General features: G+C 53.5%; 1 protein-coding gene across 9 annotated transcripts in view; it reads right to left on the bottom strand.

Annotated features, from left to right (window-relative positions):
* The window catches only part of NADSYN1 (NAD synthetase 1), a 58,093-nt gene that overhangs the window by 11,909 nt on the left and 19,040 nt on the right, over window positions 1–27,144 (bottom strand). For 2 of the 9 annotated variants that reach the window (XM_064370265.1, XM_064370263.1), the window contains 10 exons: window positions 26,570–26,738; window positions 25,177–25,312; window positions 23,867–23,973; window positions 20,506–20,603; window positions 18,666–18,771; window positions 18,264–18,395; window positions 16,070–16,139; window positions 13,126–13,254; window positions 12,034–12,210; window positions 8,414–8,653 (listed from right to left, as the gene is read on the bottom strand). In XM_064370265.1, coding sequence (XP_064226335.1) covers window positions 8,603–8,653; window positions 12,034–12,210; window positions 13,126–13,254; window positions 16,070–16,139; window positions 18,264–18,395; window positions 18,666–18,771; window positions 20,506–20,603; window positions 23,867–23,973; window positions 25,177–25,312; window positions 26,570–26,738 — 1,175 coding nt within the window. In that variant the 3' untranslated portion in view covers window positions 8,414–8,602. Of the gene's footprint in view, window positions 1–8,413; window positions 8,654–12,033; window positions 12,211–13,125; window positions 13,255–16,069; window positions 16,140–18,263; window positions 18,396–18,665; window positions 18,772–20,105; window positions 20,221–20,342; window positions 20,604–23,866; window positions 23,974–25,176; window positions 25,313–26,569; window positions 26,739–27,144 lie in introns of those variants that run through there. The other 7 variants (XR_010340210.1, XM_064370264.1, XM_064370266.1 and 4 more) reach the window with 6 other exon arrangements.

The following is a 27,144-nucleotide window of genomic DNA, read 5'->3' on the forward strand; positions in this document are numbered from 1 at the left end:
TCAACTTGTGGCCGGGCAGGAAGCGACCCAGGGAGCGGCTCTGATCTCCTGACAGGGCGTCCCACCCATTGAATTGAACCAGAAGTCAGAGGGCAGGGAGCCCATGGCCAGGCATGGCCCGGGAGTGTCACCCCCCACCCCGCCCCCACCTGGTACCAGGCAGGGTGGGCCGGAGGGAGCATGGATCCGAAAGGGAGGTGACTAAAGATGGCAGCGAAGAAGGCGGAGGAGGAACCAGAGGAGGCTGCCTTAACAAAACGCCCCAGAAGGGGTGGTTTACACAATAGAAGTGTATTTTCTCAAGGTTCTGGAGGTGGAGGCCTCAGGTCAGGGGCCAGCATGGCCAGGTTCTGGGGAGGCTTTTCCTGGGTTGCAGATGGCACCTTCTCCCTGTGTCCTCCAGTGGCCCTTATTCAGGACTCGGTGGAGGCACCAGCCCTCCATTAGCCTCCTCTTATTTTAATGCACCATGTATTCACTGTTGGGACCCTGGTACAGGTCCTTTTATAGAATAAAGGTAAAAGGAAAAAAAGGGCAGGTCACTGTCCCTCCCTCTTCTTATCAGGCCAGTGATGCCACCATTAGGGCCCCCATGACCTCATCTAGCCCTAAGCACCTCCCAAAGGCCCCATCTCTGAAAAGCCTCATCCTGGGGGGCAGGGCTTCACCAGATGAACTCGGAGGGGACACCTTCAGGCCACAGCAGAGGGCAAATGACGGATCTCTCCCTACATTAATTCATGCAGAGGAGGAAGCGATCTTCCCACCTCAGCCTCCCGAATAGCTGGAACCACACACATGCCAACACTCCTGGCTACCTTTTGTATTGTTGTAGAGACAGGGGTTCGCCATGTTTCCCAGGCTGGTCTTGAACTCCCAAGCTCAACTGATCCGCCCACCTCAGCCTCGCAAAGCGCTGGGACTACAGGCAGGAGCCACGGCGCCCGGCCCTGGCGAGCTCTGCTCCCAAGCGTGTTGCACTGTGGCGCTCACAGCTGCCCAGCAGGGTCTCCTGGGTCATGCTGTCCCCAGTGATATAGCCTGAAAACTGTTTTCATCTTCTGCTTTAAGGCAGTTAGTCCCCAGACTCACCTCTGGCCCTCACAGCACAAATCCTTCCTCTTTGTTTTCAGAGTTCTCTCTCAGTCTTCGTCATTTGGGTCTTCACTTCTGTTTGGTTTCTCCCTCAATTTTTAACGGACCTTCTCTGGTGGTTTCTCCATAGTTTTGCCACCCTTTCTAAGCATCTGAACATAGTAAACCTTGGCTTACGTAAATGCCTCAAACTCTTAACAATCTCTAATTAGGGAAATTAATATTCAGCCATCCATGTAACAATTATTATAAACATTTTAATTCAGGGTATTAAAATACAAGAGATGAGGTGTGTTTAATTTCATATGCTGTAAAGTTCAACCTTTTGTTAAGATTTAAAAGATGGCTCATGCCTGTAATCCCAGCACTTTGGGAGGTTGAGGTGGGAGGATCATTTGAGTCCAGGGGTTCAAGTCCAACCTTGGCAACAGAGGAAGACCCCATCTCTACAAAAAATAAAACCATTAGATGGGTGTGGTGGTGCACAGCTGTAGTCCCAGCTACTTGACAGGGTGAGACAGGATTGCTTGAACCTGGAAGGCTGAGGCTGCAGTGAGCTGTGATTGTTACACTACACTCCAGCCTGGGTGACAGAGCAAGACCCTTTCTCAAAAAATAGAAAAAAGGAAAAAATAAAAAAATAAATGCCCAGAAATATGCACAATTCTCAAAAGCCCTCACACCTCTCACTCTGATCGTCAATAGTTAAGAATGAGTAGCATTTATTACCACAAGTTTACAAAATCATTGCACTTTAATGGTCTGCAGGAATCACATAAAAACACATGGTCAGCTGAATTTTTGGAGGAACGTATATGACTGAAGCCAGTTACTAAGATGGCTATTGAGAGCTCCAGCCCCAGATTCAGGGTTAGATTCAGGCCACTTGGGGGAGATCCTGGTTAAGAGACAGCTCACCTGTGAAGCTCTCTGTTGTCCTGTGGCTTGGCTTTGACTTCTGTAAATGAAGAGATTCCTGGAGTTCACCGAGCTTCCTGGATGTGTAGGTCACAGTCTTGCCATAAAACTGGGAAGTCTGCGGCCATTATTTCTTCCAACAATCCTTTTGCTCCTTTCCCCTCTCTCTCTCCCCCTGGGGCTACCATGACATGTATGTTGTTGTGATTTATGGCCTCCCAGATTTCTCTGAGGCTTTTTTCATTTTTCTTCATTCTTTTCTTCTCTCTGTTCTTCAGATTGTATAATCACTCACTCCATCTTCGAGTTTGGTGATTCTTTCTTCTGCCAGTTCAAATGTACTGTTGAACGCTTCTTGTGAATGTTTCTTGTGTACATTTTAGGTACCCACTTGTTTCTTTGCAAATCATTTCTCTATTGGTATTCTCAATTTGGTGGGATATTGTCATCACATCATCCTTTGCTTCTTTAATCCTGGCTTCCTTTAGTCCTTTGAACCTGTTTGTGACAGTTACTTTGAAGTCTTTGCCTATTAAAGCCAACATCTTATATCTCTGGCAGGCAGTTGATCCGGTCAGGCTTTGTGTCTCCACCCAAATCTCTTCTTGAAATGTAATCCCCATAATCCCCAAGTGTCAAGGGAGAGACCAGGTGGAGGTAATTGAATCATGGGGGCTGTTTGCTCCGTGCTGTTGCTTGGTTCTCCTGATCGTGAGTTCTCATGATAGCTGATGGTTTTTTTTTTTTTTTTGAGATGGAGTTTTGCTCTTGTTACCCAGGCTGGAGTGCAATGGTGTGATCTCTGCTCACCGCAACTTCCGCCTCCTGGGTTCAGGCAATTCTCCTACCTCAGCCTCCCGAGTAGCTGGGACTACAGGCACGCGCCACCATGCCCAGCTAATTTTTTGTATTTTTAGTAGAGACGAGGTTTCACCATGTTGACCAGGATGGTCTGGATCTCTTGACCTCGTGATCCACCCGCCTCGGCCTCCCAAAGTGCTGGGATTACAGGCGTGAGCCACCGCGCCCGGCTAGCTGATGGTTTTATAAGGAGCTCTTCCCCCTTTGCTCGCACAGCTCCTTCCTGCCACGCTGTGAAAAAGGTGTCTTGCTTCCCCTTCACCTTCCACCATGGCTGAAAGTTTCCTGAGGCCTCCCCAGCCTTGCTGAACCAAAAGGCAATTCAACCTCTTTCCTTTATAAATTACCCAGTCTCAGGCAGTTCTTCATAGCAGTGTGAAAACAGACTAAATGGTCTCAACTTTTTGTTGAAAAGTGGACATTTCAGATAATCTATTGCAGGAGCTCTAGACACTGGTACCCTCTCCTACGCAGTTCTGAGTGTCTACTTACTTTGCCTAAACACCCCTTATTTATTTCAAGTAAACACTGAAGGTGTTTCTCACGTCATTAACTACTCTGCTTAATTCAACTCCTTACTTCGTATGTAGAGTTGATGTTGCTGAATGCCTGCTGGACAAGTGAATAAAAGAAACCACTTTGCAATAACAAAATAACTCACCTAATTGAAGATTTAACTGCAAACATAAAAACCCAGTAAACGCACATTTGGACAGGTCTACAGACATCACCGACCTTCTGGTATTGCTCTAGCATCAGCCCCAGCTAATTATTGGAAAAGGTCTTCTTTATACACGAATGGCTGGCACAAAAGTGCTGTCATCTCATGAGCCGGGCACCGAAAAGGTTTTGCAGAACAAGGAAAACAATGCCACTCTTCTCACTTAGATTTGTTTTTAGAAAATTTATTTTTTCACAAAAATATGCTACTTGATGTTAACGTGCAATGGGCTTATTATTTTTAAGTGACTTCATAAAATCTGTTTTTAGATTTCTCAGTTTTAATTTCTAAGGTAGCAAATGTCAGCAGATATCAGCCACATAAGCAAATACTCTGGGGTCGACACCAAAGTGTTTGAGAATCACTGTCCCAGAGTGTTAAAGGATTGGGAAGGGGAGGGGAATGTGTGCCCCCGTTATGAACAGTGTCCAGCCGGAGGTTTTACTGGAACACAGCCAGGCCTGTTCATCGTGTCCTGTCTGAGGCTGCTTCCGGCTGTGATGGGACAACCTTTTGGGCGGATGCTGCTGGAAGCTGGTCGGATGGGGCTGAGCAAAGGTGGACTGGATGGGAACAGGAGGAGGGGGCTGAGCGAAGGCCAACAACTGGATGAGAACAGGAGGGTGGGGCTGAGCAAAGGCACCCATCATGAGAACAGGAGGAAAACCCACACATTTGATATCAATCAACTACAAATGCGCAGGGAGCCTTGGGGTCCCCTGTGCTGCCCTCAGGCTGCATCTGCCTTTGAGTGAAATGTTTTAGCCAAAAGGCAGAGGAGAGGAGAAAGTCTCCTGCACATCTGTTCTCTACAGTGTCCCCAGGATGGGGACCTGAACAAGCTGGCTTTGACCTGAGGGGATGTTTTCCTCTTGAAGAGGTTGGCTGGGTCATGTCAGTGATGAGGTTTAAGGACAGGGCCAGGGACCCTCAGCAACCTGGATATGGCTAGACGGAGCTGGCAGCTTCTCACTGGTCGAGCTCTGGTCCCTTCCCCAAAACTGAAGGTCACTTCCCTGTCCTAACCTCAGCTGGACTCCGGCCAGATGAGTCCCACTTAGGAGGACTTGGTAGTAGGCTATCCTACCACCGGGGGACACTAGGTTTTAACTGGGGACATTATGATGGGGGACTTTGTCTTGTTACTGGGGGACACTATCCTGTTACTGGGGGATGCTGGAGAGTAACTGGGGGACATTACCCAGAAACCAGAGGGACACTGTCCTGTATTGGGGAACATTATCCTATAACTGGGTGACACCAGCTTATAATGGGGGACACTGCCCTATAATTGGGGAATACTATCCTGTTACTGTAGGACAATGGAGAGTAACTGGGGGACATCTTTTTCCCTTGTTTTGCAAACCCAGTAACTGGGGAGACATCACCCTATAACTGGGAGACATCACCCTGTAACTGGGGAGACATCACCCTGTAACTGGGACATCACCCTGTAACTGTGGGGACATCACCCTATAACTGCGGAGACATCACTCTATAACTGTGGGGACATCACCCTATAACTGGGGAGACATCACCCTATAACTGGGGGACATCACCCTATAACTGAGGGACATCACCCTATTAACTGGGGGGCATTACCCTATAACTGGGAGATGTCACCCTATACTGAAAGACACTATAATAGGGGATGATTGCCTTATAACTGGGGTATACTACCCTATAACTAGGGGTACACTATGCTATGACTGGGGGGACACTGCCTCTATAACTGAGAGGACGCTATTCTGTAACCAGAAGATACTAATCTACAACTGGGGAACAGTATCCTGTAACTGGGGACACTGCTCTGTACCTGGGGGGCACCACCCTGTAACTTGAAGGTCGGGGGCCAGGATCTGGTACCCCTGAGCTCAGCTCCTGCAGGTGGGGAGTTTCGGAGCCTCAGGGCTGTCTTCAGGATCCCAGCCTCACCTCATCATCTTTCAGGGGACACACTCCCGACCCTGTTGCCACACATCTGGGGTGCAGAAGTTCAGAAGCCTCTAGCTCCCATCCAAAGCCTAAGGAGAATCTCAGGTCTCCTGCTGGGTGCTCCCTGAGAAGGTGTGGGGTGCCAGCCACCCCAGTGCCCTCAGACCTATCTGGACAGGGGCGTCCATGGTGTTATGTGGGCAACAGACTCTGGACAAAGTGATGGAGGAGACAACGATGGTGGTGACCACTCAGCCCGACAGCACCTGCCGAGTGCCCCCCACTCAGCCTGACACCACCTGCCGAGTGCCCGTCACTCAGCCCAACAGCACCTGCCGAGTGCCCCCCACTTCCTGCTACCTCGACAGCACCTGCCGAGTGCCCCCCACTCAGCCCGACAGCACCTGCCGAGTGCCCCCCACTTTCTGCTACCCCGACAGCACCGGCCGAGTGCCCCCCACTTTCTGCTACCCCGACAGCACCGGCCGAGTGCCCCCACTTTCCGCTACCGCGACAGCACCTGCCGAGTGCCCTCCACTTTCCGCTACCCCGACAGCACCTGCCGAGTGCCTCCCACTCAGCCCGACAGCACCTGCCGAGTGCCCCCACTTTCCGCTACCCGGACAGCACCTGCCGAGTGCCCCTCACTTTCCGCTACCCCGACAGCACCTGCCGAGTGTCCCCCACTTTCCGCTACCCCGACAGCACCTGCCGAGTGCCCCCCACTCAGCCCGACAGCACCTGCCGAGTGCCCCCCACTTTCTGCTACCCCGACAGCACCTGCCGAGTGCCCCCCACTCAGCCCGACAGCACCTGTCAAGTGCCCCCCACTCAGCCCGACAGCACCTGCCGAGTGCCTCCCACTTCCTGCTACCTCAACAGCACCTGCCGAGTGCACCTCACTCAGCCCGACAGCACCTGCCGAGTGCTCCCCACTTTCCGCTACCCCGACAGCACCTGCCGAGTGCCCCCCACTTTCCGCTACCCCAACAGCACCTGCCGAGTGCCCCCCACTCAGCCCAACAGCACCTGCCGAGTGCCCCTCACTTTAGGCTACCCCGACAGCACCTGCCGAGTGCCCCCCACTTTCTGCTACCCTGACAGCACCTGCCGAGTGCCCCCCACTTTCCACTACCCCGACAGCACCTGCCGAGTACCCCCACTTTCCGCTACCTCGACAGCACCTGCCGAGTGCCCCTCACTTTCCGCTACCCCAACAGCACCTGCCGAGTGCCCCCCACTTTCCGCTACGGCGACAGCACCTGCCGAGTGCCCTCCACTTTCCACTACCCCGATAGCACCTGCCGAGTGCCTCCCACTCAGCCCGACAGCACCTGCCGAGTGCCCCCCACTTTCGGCTACCCCGACAGCGCCTGCTGAGTGCCCCCCACTTTCCGCTACCCCCGACAGCACCTGCCGAGTGCCCCCCACTTTCCGCTACCCCCGACAGCACTTGCCGAGTGCCCCCCACTTTCCGCTACCCCGACAGCACCTGCCGAGTGCCCCCTACTCAGCCTGACAGCACCTGCCGAGTGCCCCCCACTTTCCGCTACCCCCGACAGCACCTGCCGAGTGCCCCCTACTCAGCCCGACAGCACCTGCCGAGTGCCCCCCACTTTCGGCTACCCCGACAGCGCCTGCCGAGTGCCCCCCACTTTCTGCTACCCCCGACAGCACCTGCCGAGTGCCCCCCACTTTCGGCTACCCCGACAGCACCTGCCGAGTGCCCCCCACTTTCCGCTACCCCCGACAGCACCTGCCGAGTGCCCCCCACTTTCTGCTACCCCGACAGCACCTGCCGAGTGCCCCCCACTTTCTTCTGTCATGGCACTTAGTGCTGCTATGACTTAGAGATGGTGAGACCAGGACAGATCAAGGAGGCCTCCAGAAGCCACCCCCGGGAGTTGTCCCCAGTGGCAGCACACAGGGAGGGACAGGGGCTGCTGGGGGCCCCCTCGGCCCCAGGCACATTATATTTGGAAAGCTTCCTGGTTGCCTAGGACCAACGCAAAGCTACAGCCCTGGCTTAGGGAAAGAGGGACAGTGAGAGGAGACAGAGCAGGGATGGGGAAAAAGGCCACGCACAGACCCGCAGAGGCGGCAGGGTGGGAGTATCACTCCCTCACTCAGCCCAGGGCCCCCAGTCGCTCCCTGGGAAATTCACCCTTGGCTGTGGCCTGCGTCTCAGCCTAGGTCCCGGGTTTGGTGTGGGGCTCTAGGTGAGGCTGGGAAGCAGAAGTGCCCTAGGCAGAGGGGCCAGGCATTGGGAGAGGAAGGGCAGACACCAGGGGGCAGCACAGACCCCAAACCCACTCCACCCTCCCAGAGGTTCTAGCGTGTGCCCCCATCTTCATCTCATCTTCACTCTCAGAGGATGGGAGGCTGAGACTCCCTGGAGAGAGGGTTCAGGGACCAAGGGGAGCTCTGGAGAGGATGGAGGAGTCGCTCCTTACCCTATTCCATAAACAGACAAAGGTGCCCAGAACGGCATGAAGCCCAGAAGGAAGGGGGACCCACAGGGCCCTGACCCCGCCCCACACCTGCCCCCATGCCCAGATGGCATGGTTCTCCCACAGGACAGGAGTAAGGCCGACTGGTTCCCAGACTCCCAGGAAGAAAGCTCTGTGGGGACCATCTCCCCAAAACCTTCTGGAACCCAGGACAGGAAAATTTATGTGGGTGGGAGAGGAGGTCGTCTCTCCTTCATTTGCTGCTCATGACACCCCTCCCTGCCCAGGAGCCACCGTTCTTGTTCCTGTAGCAAAGATGCCACACAGGGCGGCGGTGGGCTCCTCCTACCAGGCGGCTTCGGTCGGGGAGTGCTGGAGTTCGTGGGAAAGCGCACGCTGGCGGGAGGTCAAAATCACATGCACAGATTCCAGCCTCTTTTTAAGCCCAGGCTTTATTCCAGCCTCCTTTGGAGGAATTCGACTGAAAAGTTCCCTCTTTCTCGACTGATGTGCCATGCTGTTCTGGGCTCCTACCGCAGGGCTCCTACCCTTGGTCCCAGCAATGCCGATGATGTGGCACTGGGGTCCCCGAGGAGAGGAGGCCTCCAGGAAGGAACCGGCCTCAGTCCACGCCGTCCAGGGACTGTGGCTCCGCCCTCTCGAACTGTAGCACCTGGAAAGAGAGGCCTGTGATGCCACAGTCCCGCAAAGACAGACTGTGGGGCTGCTGAAACACTGGCACACAACAAAAGTGGGTCACAAGTCCCAGAGGTGAAAAAGCAAATTACCAGAGTCCCCACAGGATGCTGGGAGTGCGCGCCGGAAAAGCCCGGAGGGGCAGGTCCAGCACAGGCTCAGCAGTCCCCACAGAGGACAGCAGGGCAGCATCTCCACCTTTACCTGTGGTATCTCTGATGTTCCCACGTGTGTCACTCTTTTGCCTGCACAGCACCTGAACACCCTTCCCGATCTGGGGGAGCCCGCCCCTGAGTGCATCTTGGTGGGAGCCAAGTCCCTACCTCCTACTACAGGGGCCAGAGCTGGGGCAGCTCCCTCTCTGCCCCAGGTGGTCGAATGACAGGGCCCGTCACCTGAGGCTTGGCCACTTTGCTGCCCCGTGACCCAGGGACACTGGGACTCAGGGATGGCAGAGCAGGTCGGCATCCAGCCCAGGCAGGGTGTGGTGCATAGGCTCCGTCCAGCCACAGCAGGGGACACAGGGTAGCATCTGGCTGGCCCAAGTCCCAGCTTTCCAGCCCCTGCGACCCCTGCCCTCCCTTCCACCCTCTAAGTCACTCTTCCAGTAAGTTCCATTCCATGGAAATCAGCCAGACGCAGTATCTCTTCCTTACGACCATGAGGCCCCAAACACCTTCCAGCCCCAAATGTCAGCATTCCTCAGCCTCGTCACCACTAACACACGGAACGGAGAATTCTCTGCCAGGCGTGGGGTTGGGATGGGCCTGTCCTGCACATGGTAGGACGTTCAGCAGCACCCCTGGGCTCCACCCACGGGATGCCGGGATCACAGAGCCCAGCCCAGTCATGAGAACCAAAATCATCTTGGGTCACTGCCTAACGTCCCCCCAGAAGGCTAATGGTCGCAGATGATGTAGAACCCCTGCCACTGATCCACGCTCGTTTTACATGCCACCTGCTCACAGATGCTGTCACCAGCCACGAGGTACAAAGCAGCACCTCACATCCTCTAGTTCAGCATAAGCAGGGTTTTCCTCATGTCCTTCGGGAAGAGTTGAAGAAATCTTCCTGTTAGGTCACTACTCTGTGGTCCTACAGCACGTGTGTGTGTCTCTGCTGTGCACTAATCGTCCTGTGCTGGAATCACACTGTCCTCTGGTCTCACAGGTGCCGGAAGGACACCAGGCATCCTCAGGATAGACTCCTCAGGATTTATCATTGTTTTTAAATTTTAAATTTTGTTTTGAGACAGGCTCTGGCTCTGTCACCTAGACTGGAGTACAGTGGCATGATCACAGCTCACTGCAGCCTCCACCTCCTCAGCTCAGGTGATTCTCCCCCTTCAGCCTCCCAAGTAGCTGGAAGCACAGATGAGCACCACCATGTCTGGCTAACTGTAGTATTTTTTGTAGACAGGTTTCACCATGTTGCTCAGGCTGGTCTCCAACTCCTGGGGTCAAGTGACCCTCTTAAAGTGCCGGGATGACAGGCACGAGCTGCAGTCAGCCCACAATTTATCACTGTTGACTGACTCATCGGCCGGCTCTCCCCTCTCATCAGATGATCCCCTGCACTGGGGAGCACGGCCACCCTGCTCCATCGTGGCTCCTGCCTAGCTTTGGAAAAGGGAAGGACCTATCCTTTTTCATTGACTGTATTAGTCCTTCCTTGATTCTATGAACAATTAATAAGAAAAACGGAAAGCAGGGTGGGTTGGAAGGCATGGAGCCATGTGGATACCCCGGTTGTTTGGAAATGATGGTGACTGGCACTACAGTCACAGAGTGGTGTCCACCTGCTAATTTTGTTTTATACAACACCGGCAAATAGAGTCCAGCCAGAAGGAGTGCTCGCCGGACTCAACACACTCGGCAGTCAGTGCAGCCATCATGGAAAACAGTGCAGAGACTCCTCCCAAGATTAAAAATAGAACTGCCCGGTGGCTTATGCCTGTAATCCCAGCACTTTGGGAGACTGAGGCGGGTGGATCACGAGGTCATGAAATCAAGACCATCCTGGTCAACATGGTGAAACCCCGTCTCTACTAAAAATACAAAAAATTAGCTGGGTATGGTGGCGCGTGCCTGTAATCCCAGCTACTCAGGAGGCTGAGGCAGGAGAATTGCCTGAACCCCGGAGGTGGAGGTTGCGGTGAGCCGAGATCGCACCATTGCACTCCAGCCTGGGTAACAAGAGCGAAACTCCGTCTCAAAGAAAAAATAGAATCACCGTAGGATCCAGCCACCCCGCTGCTGGGTGTAACTGACAGGAAATGAACGCATCTGCTGAGGAGACGTCTGCACAGCCAAGTTCACCACACCCCCATTCACAAGAGCCCAGCTACGGAACCAGACTGCGCACCCGCCGATGGATGAGGGGACAGAGAAAACGCGGGGCGCACACACCGTGGAGGAGGCCGCCGCCTTAGGAATGAGGAAATCCTGACGTTTGCAACCAAAGGGATGAACCTAGACAAACCACATCTGAAGTGAAATGAGCCAGGCAGAGGAAGACAAACACCGCACAGTACGGCTCATCTGCGCAATCTCAAAAAGGTGATCTCGTGGAAGCAGAGACCACAACGGGGGTTACCAGCGGGTGGAGAGATGTCGGTCAAAGGACACAAAATTTCTGTTAGATTGGAGAAGTAAGTTCAACAGATCAGTGCACAGCATGGTGACTGTAGTTAACATTGGAAAATTGCTAAGAGAACATTTTTTTTTAATTTTTTTGAGACAGAGTCTGACTCTGTCACCAGGCTGAAGTGCAGTGGCACGATCTCGGCTCACTGCAACCTCTGCTCTTGGGTTCAAGCCATTCTCCTACCTCAGCCCCTGAGTAGCTGGGACTACAAGTGCACAACACCACACCCAGCTCATTTTTGTATTTTTAGTAGAGACAGGGTTTCACCATGTTGGCCAGGATGATGGTCTCGATCTCTTGACCTTGTGATCCGCCTGCCTCGGCCTCCCAAAGTGCTGGGATTACAGGCGTGAGCCACCGTGCCCGGCCAAGAGAGTGGATTTTAAGTGCTCTCACCACACACAAATAATAAGCACGTGGGGTAAGGCATGTACATGTGAAATGGTTGGGCTGAGCCGCTCCACCATGAGGCACGTATCAAAACGTCATGTTGTACACCATCAACATATAGAACTCTTACTTGTCAGCATAAAAAGAAGTAAATTTAAAAGACAAAAACCACTTTAAACGTATGTGTCCCTCTGCAGGAATGAGGACAGTAAACAATGCTACTGTGTATACAAGAAAGCTTTTCAATCCTTAATGGAGATAACCTTGTGTTCCTTCTACGGATATGAAACATGGAGAAAGAAACATTTCTGGGGGACTTACCTGGTTTTCTATGCACCGGAACTGCCATGGCCAGCCAGTGTTGTACAGAAACGGTCGCAGATCAAACCTGTTGTCATCGGGGCTGTAGTTTTCGGCGTGGTACGCAGGTGTGAGTGTGGTCATCTTGTGCCTGTTCATGGAGTACTTGGAGAAAAACTGCTTCACTTTGTCGGCGACCTGGTGGGTGTGGCAACACACGAGCTTCGTGTTCGCAGAGCTGGAAAGGCCCCGGGCCGGAATTCCCTTGCTGGACCACACAAGCCAACAGTTCATGGGCTACTCCCCGCACAAGACCTTCCCTGATGGCGGGCGTGGGGTATGCCCATGCTTACGCCGGGGGCGCTGGCTGAGCTGTGAAACCGGGCTCCCCCTGCCTCTGATGCTATGGCATGCTGCCTCAGGAGATCTGAGATAGATCCCACGAAGATTTATTTCACGAGGCTTCCAGGAGGTTCCATGGGACCACCACGCTTATGGGCTTCAGCCCTGGTGAGATCACAGCTAGTAGAAGAGCAATACTATCCTGGCCCTGAAGTTTACATTCTGCCCTCAAAAAAAGGAAGGGCTTGTTTCATGTCGTGTTTACCTGGCTGTGGGTGAGCCCCACTCAGATTAACTTTGGGCCAGCAGAAGATCAGAACTGGTAAAAATAAGTGGAAAGGGCCGGGCACGGTGGCTCACGCCTGTAATCCCAGCAATTTGCGAGGCTGAGTGGGTGGATCAAAAAGTCAAGAGACTGAAACCATCCTGGCCAACATGGAGAAACCCCGTCTCTACTAAAACTACAAAAATTAGCTGGGTGTGGTGGAGCACTCCCGTAGTCCCAGCTATTTGGGAGGCTGAGGCAGAAGAATCGCTTGAACCCGGGAGGTGGAGGTTGCAGTGAGGAGCCAAGATCACGCCACTTCACTCCAGCCTGGCGACAGAGCGAGACTCGGTCTCAAAAAGCAAAGTGACAAGTGTCACTGTGTGAGACATGGTTTTATTATGTTAGGGTCACACCGTATCCACTTGTTCCTACAGGTCAAACTGGCCTCTGGAGAGAGGACATCACCTATGGCTTCCCTCTGTGACGCGTCACATGGGCCTTACCTGTCTCGGGGTCCAGATGTGCCTCCACATGCCGAGGAGTTTGCAGAACATGCTGTATGGCCCCATCTTGGCCACCTTCCTGAGCTTCCCGTAGACCGAGAGCTCCGCGTACGTCATCCCCATATCTTCCTGTGCAGGACGAAAACCCATTCCACAGTGACAGCAAGTCACAGCTGGGGAGACCCGAAAGCTGCTTCTGGAGATGGGAACCAGAGGCCAAGGAGGCGAGACGTTCCCAGAGAGGCAGGAGCAGAGGCGGGTTTCCCTCTCCATCGCTGGTCAGCAAGTGAGGAGGTAGCATTTGGAAAACAGCAACAAAGAACCAGGCATCTGTTTGGAGGACTGTCCTGGGTGAAGTGAGGCTCACCAAGAGTGCTCACGTGTAAAAGCCCAGTTCCCAGGAATGTGACCTATCTGGAAAAAGAGTGTAGGCCGGGCACAGTGGCTCACACCTGTAATTTCAGCACTTTGGGAGGCGGAGGACGGCTTGAGCCCAGGGGTTTAAGACCAGGCTGGCCAACATGGCAAGACCTTGTCTCTATGAAAAATTTAAAAAATTAGCTAGGCATGGTGGTGGGCACACCTGCAGTCCCAGCTACTGGGGAGGCTGAGGTGGGAGGGTCACCTGAGCCTGGGACATTGTGGCTGCAGTGAGCCGAGATCGTGGCTTTGCACTCCAGCCTGGGTGACAGAGCCAGACCTGCCTCTAAAAAAAAAACGAAAAGAGAAAAAGATAAAGTCTTCGCAGATGTAATGAAGTAAAGAATCTTAAGGTGAGATGACTCTGAATGTAGGGTGGACCCTGCAGCCAATGACATCCCTTTTGAGGGCCAGGAGGCTACAGGGAGGACGGGAGGAGGCCGCAGGAAGAAGGAAGCAAGGTTGGAATGATGCAGCCACAAGCCAAGGAACACCTGGAGTCCCCAGAAGATGCAAGAGGCAAGAAAGGACCCCCTAGCGCAGGGTCACCAACCCCCAGGCCATGGATCGGCACTGGTCCCTGGCCGGTTAGGACCTGGATTGCACAGAGGTAAGGGATGGAGGTAAGCGGATGGGTGAGTGGGCATTCCTGCCTGAGCTCCACCTCCTGTCAGATCCTCGGTGGCACTGGATTCTCGTGGGAGCGTGGGCCCTACTGTGAACTGCACAAGCGAGGGATCTAGGTTGCTCAGTCCTTGTGGGAATCCACCGTCTGATGACCTGAGGTGGAACAGTTTCATCCCAAAGCCATCTCCCACCCTATGTTCCTGGAAAACACTGTCTTCCAGGAAACCGGTCCCTGGTGCCAAAAAGACCAGGGACCACCGCCCTGGAGCCTTTGGAGGGACCAGGGCTCTGCCAACACCTTGATTTCAGACCCTGGACTCTGGAACTGTGGGGGAAGGGATTCCCATTGTTTAAGCCACTGGGTCATTAGTGACAGCAGCCCCACAAATCACCCGTGGAAGGCGTGGCACCCGAAGCTCACACAACCCAGACCCCTTCCATCTTTCAATAGCTGCTCCGATTCCCTCTCAGTTCCTACCACACCCTAGAGCCGTCATCAGATAATACAGCCAGAGCCACAGCCGGGCCTCCTCGTCCTTTTCTCCAGGGGACTGTAAGTGTTTTCCCTGCGGTGGCCACGTCCATCTTGCTCACCAAGGAGTCCCCAGCACCCGACGGGTTGTGCACAAGTGGCTATTTGACTGGTTTCTTTTGCAGGAGGTAATCATTTTCCAGTGTGACATTTAATTCCTTCAAGTCAATGGTAATAGCTGGAGACTTCGATACCCCACTTTCAATAATGGACACAACAACTAAGATGAAAAATCAACAAGGAAACGGAAGATACAGACAACTCTGTCAACCAGGAGGGCCCGGCAGACACCTGCAGGGCACTGCACCCCGCGGCGGCGGAACCCGCCTGCCTCCCAGGGGCACATGGAACACGTCCCAGGTCAGACTACCTGCTGGACCACGAGAGAAGCCTTCAGGCAACTTCAAATGTTGAAATCATACAAAGTATGTGTTCTTACCACAATGGAATAAAAGTAGAAATTCAGTCACAGAAAGTTTGGAAATTCACGGATATGTGGAAATTAAAGCAGATACTCCTAAATGACCAGTGGATCAAGGGAGAAGTCACAAAGGGAATCGGAAAATACTTTGATGGATGAAATGAAGACGCAACAGACCAAAACGTGTGGGAGGCACTGAACACAGGGCTGGAAGCGAAATTCATAGCTGTAAACACCTACCTTAAAAACGAAAAAAGATCTCAAATCAATAACCTAACTTTCCACCTTGAGACACCAGAAAAAGAGGAGCAAATGGAAGCCAAAGCCAGCACAGGAAGGAAATGGCTGAGATCGGAGGGAAATTAAAGAAAGACAGCAGAAAAAAATCAACAAAACAAAGTTATGCTTGGAAAGATAAAAAAACATGGACAAAGCTTTACCTTTAGCTAAAACGACCAAGAAGAAAGAGTGAAGACTCAACTAAAATCAGCAATGAAAGAGAGACACCCTAGTGACCTCACAGAAATCAATGGATTGTAAAGAAAGTCAGGTGTGCATCGTTTAATGACGGGGATGCGTTCTGAGAAACACGTGCTCAGGAGATTGTACCGTGTGAACACCCTCAAGGCACTCACATGCATCCAGATGCTCTAGCCGCCTATGTGCCTCGGCCACATGGTACGGCCTGAGCTCCCAGGCTACACACGTGCACAGCATGTTACTCTACTGAACACTCTGGGCTGGGCTAACACAATGCTAAGTACTGATGTATCCAAACGTAGAAAAGGGACGGTGAAAATACAGCAGGTAGGATAAAGAATGGGACACCTGCATAGGACACTTCCCAGGAACGGAGCTTGCAGATTGGAAGCCGCTCTGGGTGGGTCAGGGAGTGAGTGGTGGAGAGGAGGGCAGAAGCGCCGTGGCAAAGCCACCACCATTACCTCATCAGTCTGGGACACCTGTCCATCAGCCAAGGGCTCCAGCTCCGCGGTAGGCGGCGCCGACAGGATGCTGCAGCGGAAACACACAGAGGTCGGTAGGGCTGTTGGCCCCACAGGGTCGGGGGTGTCCCTTATGCTGTGTTGGGGTGCAGGATCCAAGAGGTAAAGAGACAGGACACTGAAGAACTGGTGAAGAGCATCTGGCCTCGGGGGGCACACCGCCTGTGAGCGGAGATCAGCGGCGGCCCTCAAATGCCCCAGAGCATCTGTATTTATTAGGTCCAAGCAGGGGGCAGGGTCGTGAGTAAGGCCATTATCTATAGGCTTAGTGATAGGGCATACGTAATCACATGAGTTACAAGTGAGGGGGCCACCCCATTATGTCACCTGGGCAGAGAGGTGGGCCGTGCGCAGTAGGGGGCCGTGCTGTGCGCAGTAGAGGGTCATGTACAGAAAAGGGGTCCACCCCCACTAGGTCACCGAGGCAAGGAAGTGGGCTGTGTGCAACAGGTGTCATGCGCAACACTTCTTATCTGGGGGCTGGAGACTTCAAAGGGTTTCTAATAGAAGGATACTGTAAGCCAGTGCAGTGGGGACTGACAGGCTTGTGCTCTTCTCTTAAGATATTTATGGGAGGATGATTTGAGCCAGCACAGAAGTGAGAAAAGACTGACAGGGTGTACAGCCGCCGTGACTGGTCACACCAGAGGGGTTCTTCTCCCTCGGTTATTTGTGGGATCTCAGGCCTGAGGCCGACTTTCCACAGGAACTGGATGCAAGGTGCTACAACTCCTTTATCAGGAGGGGAGGCTCCTGCTCCAAGCCTGCCATACAGTGTGTGCCCTTTCAGGCAGGGACGCCGCCTGGGTCTTTGGTTCTCGTTCTGGTCTGGCTGTTTTCCCATGTACTGCTTCTGTTCTGTGACTGCTCTAGACATTCCTCCTACTACAAACTACTATATGGTTATGTGGAAGGATTCTACAAATCAGCACTAAATGTGTCAGTGCAGCTCCGACTACAATACCTATATGATTATATAGAAAGAGTATATGGAACTAAGTATGCTAGATATAGGTATTAAATATGATTATATAAGCTAGATATAGCAAGCAAAGTTACACTTCAGGCACTAATTCTATAAACTAATAAATGATTATATGTGAGGGATTATATAAAGGAAACAGCTGGGCAATAACACTATAAACTAAGATATTCTTCAGGCACTAGTTGTGCCTGGGGTCTGGACAGTTCTCCTTCCTCGGTGCCCATGGCGGGTGTCACCCACAGAGGCCGGTCAGCAAAGCTGCCAGGGTGCGCGAGCTCTGGGAGAGAATCCCCAAACTAAGTTTCCTGAGTACCCTGGGTGGAGGAGTGTGCATGCTGCTGTGGCCTTATGACCCGAGGAGGAGAGGCAGACATGGAGGCACAGCACAGGGCCAGCCCACCGGGCACCATCCACACCCAGGTGGAGGAGACTGTGCTGTAGGGAATGTCTGTGCCCTGTGCCCTGCAGGACATTGAGGAGCACCCCTGGCCTCTACCTGCTAATGCCAGCAGCATGGCCCATGTAACAAAGCTACTCAGCATGTCTACAGACACTACCTGATGTCCCCTGGGGGGCAGAGTCACCACAGGGAGGATAAGCAAAGAGAAGAAACATCTATCCCTGTAACAGGGAACCATGGGAGCAAAGGCCAGGAAGGCTCCAGGCACTAATCCATCTGCAGTCACTGCTGAAGCACAGGCGCTCTGCTCAGATGCAGCGAGCCTCCTCGGTCTGCCTCAGTCCCTCAGCATGGGGATGGCGGGAAAGGGAGGCGGGAGAGGCGGGGCAGGTGGGGGAGGCGGGGCAGGTGGGGGAGGCGGGGCAGGTGGGGGGACAGGGCAGGCGGGGGAGGCGGGGCAGGTGGGAGAGGCGGGGCAGGCAGGGCAGGTGGGACAGGCAGGGCAGGCGGGACAGGCGAGGGAGGCAGGAGTCTGCAGCTCCCTGATCTGGCTGGAGCCTGGGGGCTGTTGGGGCATCCACAGGAAGAAGGGGAGGCCTGGTCACGGGCCTCAAGTGCCAGTTCAAGGGCAGGGCTGTTCAGCAGGCAACAGGAGCTACAAAGGCACCTGAGTGAGGCCCAGAGTGGCCGGGGCTGTGCTATGGAATGAGCCCAGTGGCTGTGGAACCATGGCCCATGAGCACACTCACCTCTGCAGGGCGGGAAGCTGGAAGCGCTCGGTGCAGAAGTGGACGAAGGCCCTCAGGTCTGTCTTGCTGATCCCGCCTATGGGGTTGATATCCGCACTGGAGCAGTCGTACTTGGTAAGGTAGCCCAGGAGACTGCAGGGAGAGGGAGAGCACATGGGTTTCCTAGGGGCTCTGCAGACTCCATCAACCTCGGCCCTCACAGAGTCGCTTCTTCCAGGGGCCCTGAAGCCAGAATCATGGCAATTTCAAGGATCCTGGAGAAGCCACAGAGCAGCTGGCAAAGGTGGCAGGGGCTGCAGGTGACCCAGGAGAGCCTCTGGGTGTAACAGAAGACACGCCAGGGACGGCAGGTGGGTTTTGGGGGTCACCAGCACAGAGCTGGGATCAGCCATCTGAACGGACCTGAGGGACAGAAGTCCTGGGGCATCGGGAGTGAGCAGGAACTCAGCACATATGGACACTCTGCTGTCTGGACAGCTGGGCCCTTCCCCTGCCCTCACTCTGAGGCCTGTGGTGGGCAGAAGAATCCATCCTGTATAAAGATGCCCACGTCCTCATCCCCAGAACCTGTGACTCTGTCACCTCGCAGGGAAAAAGGGACTTTGCAGATGGACTCAGTTGGGGACTTGAGATGTAGAGGTGACGCTGGATTGCAGGGTGTGCTCAAAATGCAATCACAGGGGTCCTTAAAAGTAGAAGGGGGTGAAAGTGAGAGTTGGAGGGAGCTGTGACCACAGGGGAAAGATGGAATCATGAGGCTGCTGGTGGTGAAGAAGGAGGAGGGGTCATGAGCCAATGAAGATGGGGCTCCAGAGCCTGGAAACTGCAGGAAACAGATTCTCTCTGGGACCTCCAAAAGGAACCAGCCATGTGCACCCCTTAACTTGAGCCAGGGGACCCAAACTGGACATGTGTCCTACAGAGCTGAAGGACCACAATGTTGAAGGCACTAACTTTGTGGTCATGGGTTACAGCAGCCACGGGAAACTCCTGAAGCCCCTCCACACCCCTGTCCTCCTCACCCTGCCCCATGCGCAATGCTGGTGCAGGCCTCCAGGTTCTCCCCTGGCTCCTGGCTGACCACCCACACCAGCCCAGGCCAGGCGCTTCCACCATCTGAATCCCCTCAACAGTGCCCTTGACCTTGCAAGCCATTCCAGGCTTGCCCCTGCCTGTCCCACCAGACACATTTCTCAGCACTCACAAACTCACACCTCCATGCCTTCTCACCCCTCCTGACCCTCACTGTGGTGCAATGTCCGGGGTGTAAGACCCCCAGGGTCCCAACAGAGGGACGAGTGAGTCCCTGTGCTGCCTTCAGTGGGGGCTGCCCCAGTCACCCCATCGCCTCTGTCCTGTCCCATCCAACTGTCCTTTAGCAGGAGCCAGGATATGGGTCAGATGGGCCAGGGGAGATGACGGTCTTCATCTTACCACCTTTTCTCCTTCATCCCCAGTGACTGCCAAAGATGGGGGAAATCCGCCTGGGCTGACTCAGCACAGCCGGGGAAATCCCAGCAGTGCGGGGCTTGGCTCCACCTGTAGACCCACGGGGCAAGGATGCTGCCTCGTCTTGCTGAAATGAACCCCAGCCGGGAGGTGGGGGCCCCATGGGGATGAGAGGCAGGCTTATAGGCTGAAAACTGAGGCAGACTTTTTCTGGTGAAATCAAGACTGATTTGGTGGATTGGTGAGACTCTGAAGCCAGCAACAGGTGTGGCCACACATTTCAATCGAGGACCACCAAGTTCCAGCAGCTGGCCCCTCCTCTCACACTCCGCACTGAGCTTTCCCCCAAGCCAGTCACTTCCATCAGCTGAAATCATGTTGCTAGATGCCCACCTTCAACACAGCCTCTCAGCTCTGCAGTTCTCGTGCTGACCCCAACTTAAGCCCACAGGGCTGGCTTCACTCTCCTCTCCCTTCCTGCTCTCTCTGGAACCTTCTCCTAACTTCACTGAAAAGAGAAAATCATTCAGAAGAGCAGTGCCCTTGGAGGCTTGCCTCTGAACCCACCCCTCCTGCTGCTGTGGACATGCTGGCTGGGCCCCCAGCAAAGCCACCCTCCCGCCTAGTCACCTGCTCTCATCTCCTCATCAGAAACATCCCCACCATCCTGCACCAGCAAATCCACTCACTCTCTACTGGTCCTTTCATGACAGTATCTTAAAGCAAGAAAACAAATGGAGACTAGTCTGGGCAGCACAGCAGAAACAAAATAAATTAGGCTGATGGTACGCACCTGTGGTCCCAGCTACTTGGGAGGCTAAGGTGGGAGGATGGCTTGAACCCAGGAGGTTGAGGTTGCAGCAAGCTGTGACAGTGCCAGTGCACTCCAGCCTGGGTGACAGAGCAAGACCTTGTCTCTAATAATAAAGCAGACTTCGTTTCCTGTCCCCATTGATCTCTGCAGTGCCTACCCTGTGCCTCCCCTCCCCCTGAAAGTGAAATTTCCGGAAACAACTGTCTCTGACTTCTCACACCTCCCCTGACCCCCACACTACACTCTTCCCAAAACCAGCTCTGCAGGTCTTTCGGTCCCCACTTAAGACCAGGCCTTTCAGGGAGACAATGACCGGTCCTCAGTCCTGGGGCAGGCCTTCACTGGGCTCTTCTCCACCCACCCTCACCTCCAGCAGTGTGGGAATTCACTCAGGGTGGTGGCAAAAACATTAAGGGGAAAATATTAGAGAAAGTTCTAGAATATAGTCGCAAACCTTCTTGGAAGGCCAAGAAGTTTGCATAGTTTCAGTAGAAGTTTTGGCTGAAGGCAGCCTAAATCTCCTTTACCTTTAGTTAATAAGAAAAGCAAATAGCTAGGGTATGTGGAAAAGTTTATCTGAATAACTTGTTTACTCATATGGTCTCAAAACTAAGCTTTGAGCCGGACGGCCCTCTCGGAAGTAGGTTGACCAGGGAGATCACCTTCTAATGGTGTTTGCCTTGGGCTAAGAAAGTCTACAAGTGTGTTGACTTAGAACCTCTGCTATTAAATCTATACTGAATAAATGGGGAGAGGGCAAACTAGTCAGCGTCATGTAGGTGGGATCTCTCTCTGTGAGTGGCTCACAACCCCAAAGAACATTTGCTCACTGTATTCTGTGTGTGAGTGAATTTATTCATTTGTCATGCAGCTAGGGCCTATGGGATGGACCCTGGCACCAAAGGCCTTTATGAAACTCGCTTCTCAGCAGGGCCCTCCCTGAGCAAGCTGCTTACAAACTCCCAACTCTCCCTTTCCCTCCTTGAGCTCTCTGGGCAGACATTTCCTACAATACACAGGTCATCAGCTGGGCTATCACTGTCTCCTCCCACTTGCAGAGAACAGGAATTGTTTCTGACTTGCTCACACCACAGGGAAGAATGCCTGATGGAGAACAGGTGTCCAACAGGCCCCTGAGGAGCAGACAGGGATGCAACTGACCTAGAATCAGAAGCAATTAAACAACAGAATTACAGGGAAATTTTTAAAAATCAATACTATACACCCGAGATTCTCCCCAGAATGGAGAGGAAGAAAAGGACTGGCTGTGACCAGTGAGAAGGCGGTGGCAGAGGGGGGTGCAACCTGTGAAACGGTCAGAAGGGCTTCACTACAACATCATGGGGGGAGAGTCTGCAGCCACAGAGAGCCTTCTGTCCAGCAGCAGGAAAGGCAAGCAGCTGAGGGATGAGAGGTGACTACCTAGGTTTGCTTATTTTCTAAATGGGATCCAGAGGCCTTCAAGCTCCCAGAATCCAATCTGACCCTGGAAACAGTATCTATTTCTTTGTTAACATTTTAAACACTAGAAAATGATGGACAAGAGTTGTGACGGGGAACTGCGACAGCACAATTTTATAACAGATCAAATTCTTCCTCATCTGCAAAAGCAATGCAATCAAAAACAAAACATCAGGCCGGGTGCGGTGGCTCACGCCTGTAATCCCAGCACTTTGGGAGGCCAAGGCGGGTGGATCACGAGGTCAAGAGATCGAGACCATCCTGGTCAACATGGTGAAACCCCGTCTCTACTAATACAAAAAAATTAGCTGGGCATGGTGGCGCGTGCCTGTAATCCCAGCTACTCAGGAGGCTGAGGCAGGAGAATTGCCTGAACCCAGGAGGCAGAGGTTGTGGTGAGCCGAGATCGCGCCATTGCACTCCAGCCTGGGTAACAAGAGCGAAACTCCGTCTCAAAAAAAAAAAAAATCAACATCCTCAACTACACCAGAGCTCAGAATATACACCAGCCATCACACCCCTCCTGAAGATTCAGTCCCTCATGAAGGCACCAGAGGCACCAGAAAAGCAATTAACAAAATATGCATGGGGAAGATGAGAATTTTTACCCAGTATTGGGTGTTAACTTCAAATTTCTGTAATTAGAAAATTAAAATAGGATTTAAAAGTCTAAGATTTAAAAGAGAACACATGTGCAGACAGGCAAGGATGCAGAGTGATTACAACTCTCACACCATAGAAAAAAGAAAGGGACAGATAGATGAAAGGAAGGAAGTGTGGACAGACAGGTAGATGGACGGATAAATGGAGAGATGGGTAGATGGATGAGTAGGTGGACAGATGAAATGGTAAATGAACAGATGGATGAATGAGCAGATAGACCGATGGGTGGATGGACAGACACATGGGTGGATGAATGGATAGGTAGGGTGGGTGGATGAATGCATGGATGGACAAGTGGGTGGAAGGATGGGTGGGGATTAATGAATAGACAGATAGGTAGATGAATGGATGGGTGAGTGGGTGGGTGGCTGGATGGATGCATGAATAGATGGGTCATAGATGGGTAGATGAATGCATGGATGGACAGACAGCTGGGAGGGTAGATGGATGGATGGATGAATGGAAGACATATGGGTGGATGAATGGACAGGTAAGTGGGTAGATGGGTGGGTGGGTGCCTAGATAGGTAGATGGATGGATGATGGATGGATGGATGGATGGATGGATGGCTGAACTGACATATGGATAGATGGATTCATAGACAAACAAATGAATGACAAATAGTTTTTGAAATTCCTCAGCTACTAAGGAGCAACTAAGAACAGCACAGACGAGCTGAGATGGGCAGAGGCTCACCTACGGGAAGTGGGGAAACCAAGGCTGGAAAAGACTCTCTAGCAGCCTCCACTACTGGGTTTGATAGGCAGCTTGAATTTTATCTGGAAAACAACAGGGAGGCACTGAGTTTTGTTGAACAGGGAAGCAGGATGAGAAGGGGAGTGTTTTCAGTCCACATAAAAAATGAACTCTGGTTTGGAGGTAAAAATGAGCTGCAAAGAAATGACTTAAGATGCAGTGGAACAGCCTAGAAGAAGGAGGGGAGCCTGTCTGTTGCAGGGAGCGGGGAGATGAATTCGAGGCACAGCAGAGAGGAAGGACCACAGGGCTGATGAGAGTGGTGAGCACCAGAAGCCACCTGCAGGAAGGCGATGCCATCCACTCTGCCACTCAGGTCGGGTGAAATTCTAGAGGAATGTTGTCCCAGGCACCAAACCTGCCATGAGAGGCACAGGATGACAGCATCTCACAGCGCATCACCCTCAGAGATCTGAGAGGTTCTGGGACCCACCAGCACCTGCCACTGGGCCACACTCACCTCTCATCCACGTTGGCAGATCCCAGCACGAGGAGCCCTCCACGGATGCCCCGAGACCAGAGGCTCAGCTGAGCAAACAGATAGGCGAGGACCATCCGTATTCGAGCCTGGACAACACAAGAGGAAATATCGGGTTACCTTGCAAAGGGAGGATGGGGAGACGCACACCTGCAACCTCTTGAAAACAAGAAAATTAAAATCACTTAGGAGCTCTCTAGTGTTCTGGGAGCATCCGAGCCTCCAAGTCCCACAGTGTCCCGAGGCCTTTCTCAGGGTTGTCCACCTCTGCAGAGCTCATGCAAGCGCAGCGGGGCCTTATCTTCAAAGATGAGAGCACCCGGAGCCCGGGAGGGCAGAGGCAGCATCGGTGGCAGAACTGAGCTGTAGGCTCCCTGGGAGAAAGCTTGGCAATGGCATTTCTGTCCCTTTCCCACTGACAGGAGGGGAGAGACCACCCATGCACAGCAGAAAGGGGACAGGGAGAGACAGGACAGATCCCAGCAGCCAGAGCCCCCACCTCCGCCCCGGCCTCTCTGCTCCTCCGCCCATCATGGAGCATCTAATCAAGTGCAGTAACCCAGGAGGCAGACAGCATCTGGGCTGTTCCCTGAGGATTCAAGAGGAACACACTCACACAGTCACGTGCACTCTCACAGTCATGCACACCCACCCACATGCTCACAGGCATGCACGTGCACTCAGGCAGACTCGCATACACCTGTGCAATCACGTTTGTGCACACACAACTTGCACATCCGCATACACGCTTGTGCACAAGCACTCACAAGCACACCCACACTTGTGCATACACATGCTTGTACTCACACTCATGTGCCCTCTCATGCTCACACTCACACTCTGACACACCCTCTTGCTCTTGCACTCACATTTCTGCACACACTCAAGCATGCACACCCTTACACCCTTGCTCTTGCTCTTACACATCACATGCTCAGGCACTAACACACACACACACCCATCCTTGTTAACAAGGCTGCATGATTGATGTCTTCAGCAAGGCACACAGGCTGTGGACCCCGGCACCGGCTGTCCCTGGGCGCCCTATGCCATGACTTTCATGGAGATGATGGCCCAGGCGGGGACACCTGCGCATCCTGCACCCCCATCCCCAGGGGATGCTGGCCCAGGCCAGGGCACCGGCGCATCCTGTACAAGGCATCCCAGGGTTCCCTGCACCCCCATCCCCAGGGGATGCCAGCCCAGGCCGGGTCACCTGCGCATCCTGTACCAGGCATCCCAAGGTTCCCTGCACCCCCATCCCCAGGGGACACCAGCCCAGGCCGGGGCACCTGCACGTTCTGCAGCGCCAGGGTTTCCCTGCTGCTTCCTCCATGAGCTGCAAACAGAGGGCTCTTCCCTGTCATCAGGCTGAAGATGCCCACGACGGCCTTCACGGCTGGATCGATGCTGAGACTGATGTGATGGCTGGAAGGAGAAGGGGAGGCATGGAGGGCAGCATGTTCACGTGCGCATGTGTGCATGTGTGTGCGCATGTGTGGTGGAGCCCTGGTGACATAAAACTGACCATTGTAACCACTTTAATGTGTATGATTAGTGGCGTTTAGCAATCCACAGTGCTGTGCAGCCCTCACCACCATCTGGCTCAGAACATCTCATCACCTGAGAAGGAAACCCCATCCCACAGGCAGTCTGTCCCCACTCCCTCCTCCTCCAGTTCTGACAGCTGTGATAGTGACAGATGCGGAGAGTGACACACGCCCTCTCTATGCTGTTGCCTGTTCTGGACACTGCATGGAAATGGAATCAAACGCCACATGGCTTTGCATGGCTCCACTCCTTTCATTCCACACCATGTCTTCGAGGTTTCTCCTCACTGTGTCACATGCCCATGCTCCACTCCTTTTTCTGGGTGAATAATATTCCACCGTGTGAATGGACCAGTTTCTTTCTCCATTCATCTGGGATGGACCTTGGGCTGACCCTACCTCTTGGCCTCTGCGAATGGTGCTGCTATGGACTTTCCTGAACAAGTATCTGTTCGGGTCCCTGCTTCTGATTCCTCTGAGTACATCTCTAGGAGGAGGATTGCTGTGGGGCAGGGGGCAGCTTTTAGCTGAGTTCAACAAACAGGATGGGCAGCTGCTCATTTTCTCCTAAGTGCTATTGTAGATGGAACATTCTAGATGGAACCCAGTCTCCCTTCTCCGGAAAGCTGCCCTCCCTCCACTGTCCACGTAGAGAACCGCCCTGTGGAAGAGGCAGTGAGGGCAGGGGGAAGGGACAGGAGGAGGGGTATGAGTCAGCCCACAGCCAACTCCCATATGAGCACATATGACCTGCAGCCTGCACTGGGAATGCAAGAGTGGAGAGAGGAAGGGCGGAAATCGTAGGCACAGTCCGAGAATGGGGTGGGTCAGATAGGCAGGACTGATACACCGCTTCCCTGAAATCTGCCTCAAACCAAGAGAAAGCGGAGCCCTCAGAAGCGCCCAGCTGCACATTTAAGCAGCTGTTGATGCCTGGAGAAACAAATCGGGGTCTATCCACACAGTGGAATATTATTCACCCACAGAAAGGGATGGAGCGCTGACATCTTATCCACATCGTGGATGACACGATGCAGAGTGAACGAAGCCAGGCACCAATGCGCTACTGGCACAGCTTCCGGCGGCTCTGAGCTGTCAGCTGCCTGCTGAGCCCAACACCAGGGACCAACTCTACCTTCCAATCTGCTGGGCCAACTCTCTGGCCCGGCTGCACGTCTCCTGGGAGGAGTTCTCGCTGGCCATGTAGCAGGTGGTCAGTATGCGTCCACAGAGGTCTCGGGGATCCTGGGGGGTGTAACTGCTCTGGTTCACGATGGTGCGGACATCAGCCAGCACTTCCTGATCTGAAAATCGTCAGGACAGAATGGGTAGAAGTCACCTGAATGTGTGGGGTGTCTACACAGTTCCACCCCAGTCTCTGGTCACCAGGGGCCTGCGCAACTCCACCCCCGTCTACACCCCCAGATGATTTGCAGCTCCATCCCCGTCTACACCCCCAGATGACTGTGCAGCTCCACCCCCGTCTACACCCCCAGGTGACTGTGCGGCTCCATCCCCGTCTACACCCCCAGGTGACCGTGCAGCTCCATCCCCATCCACAACCCCAGGTGACTTGCAGCTCCACCCCCGTCTACACCCCCAGGTGACCCTGCAGCTCCATCCCCATCTACACCCCCATGTGACCGTGTAGTTCCATCCCCATCTACACTCCCAGGTGACTGTGCGGCTCCATCCCCGCCTACACCCACA

Source organism: Aotus nancymaae, unplaced genomic scaffold (genome assembly GCF_030222135.1).
Source record: "Aotus nancymaae isolate 86718 unplaced genomic scaffold, 86718_ANA_hifiasm-v0.15.2.pri h1tg000106l, whole genome shotgun sequence".
Classification (NCBI taxonomy): domain Eukaryota; kingdom Metazoa; phylum Chordata; class Mammalia; order Primates; family Aotidae; genus Aotus; species Aotus nancymaae.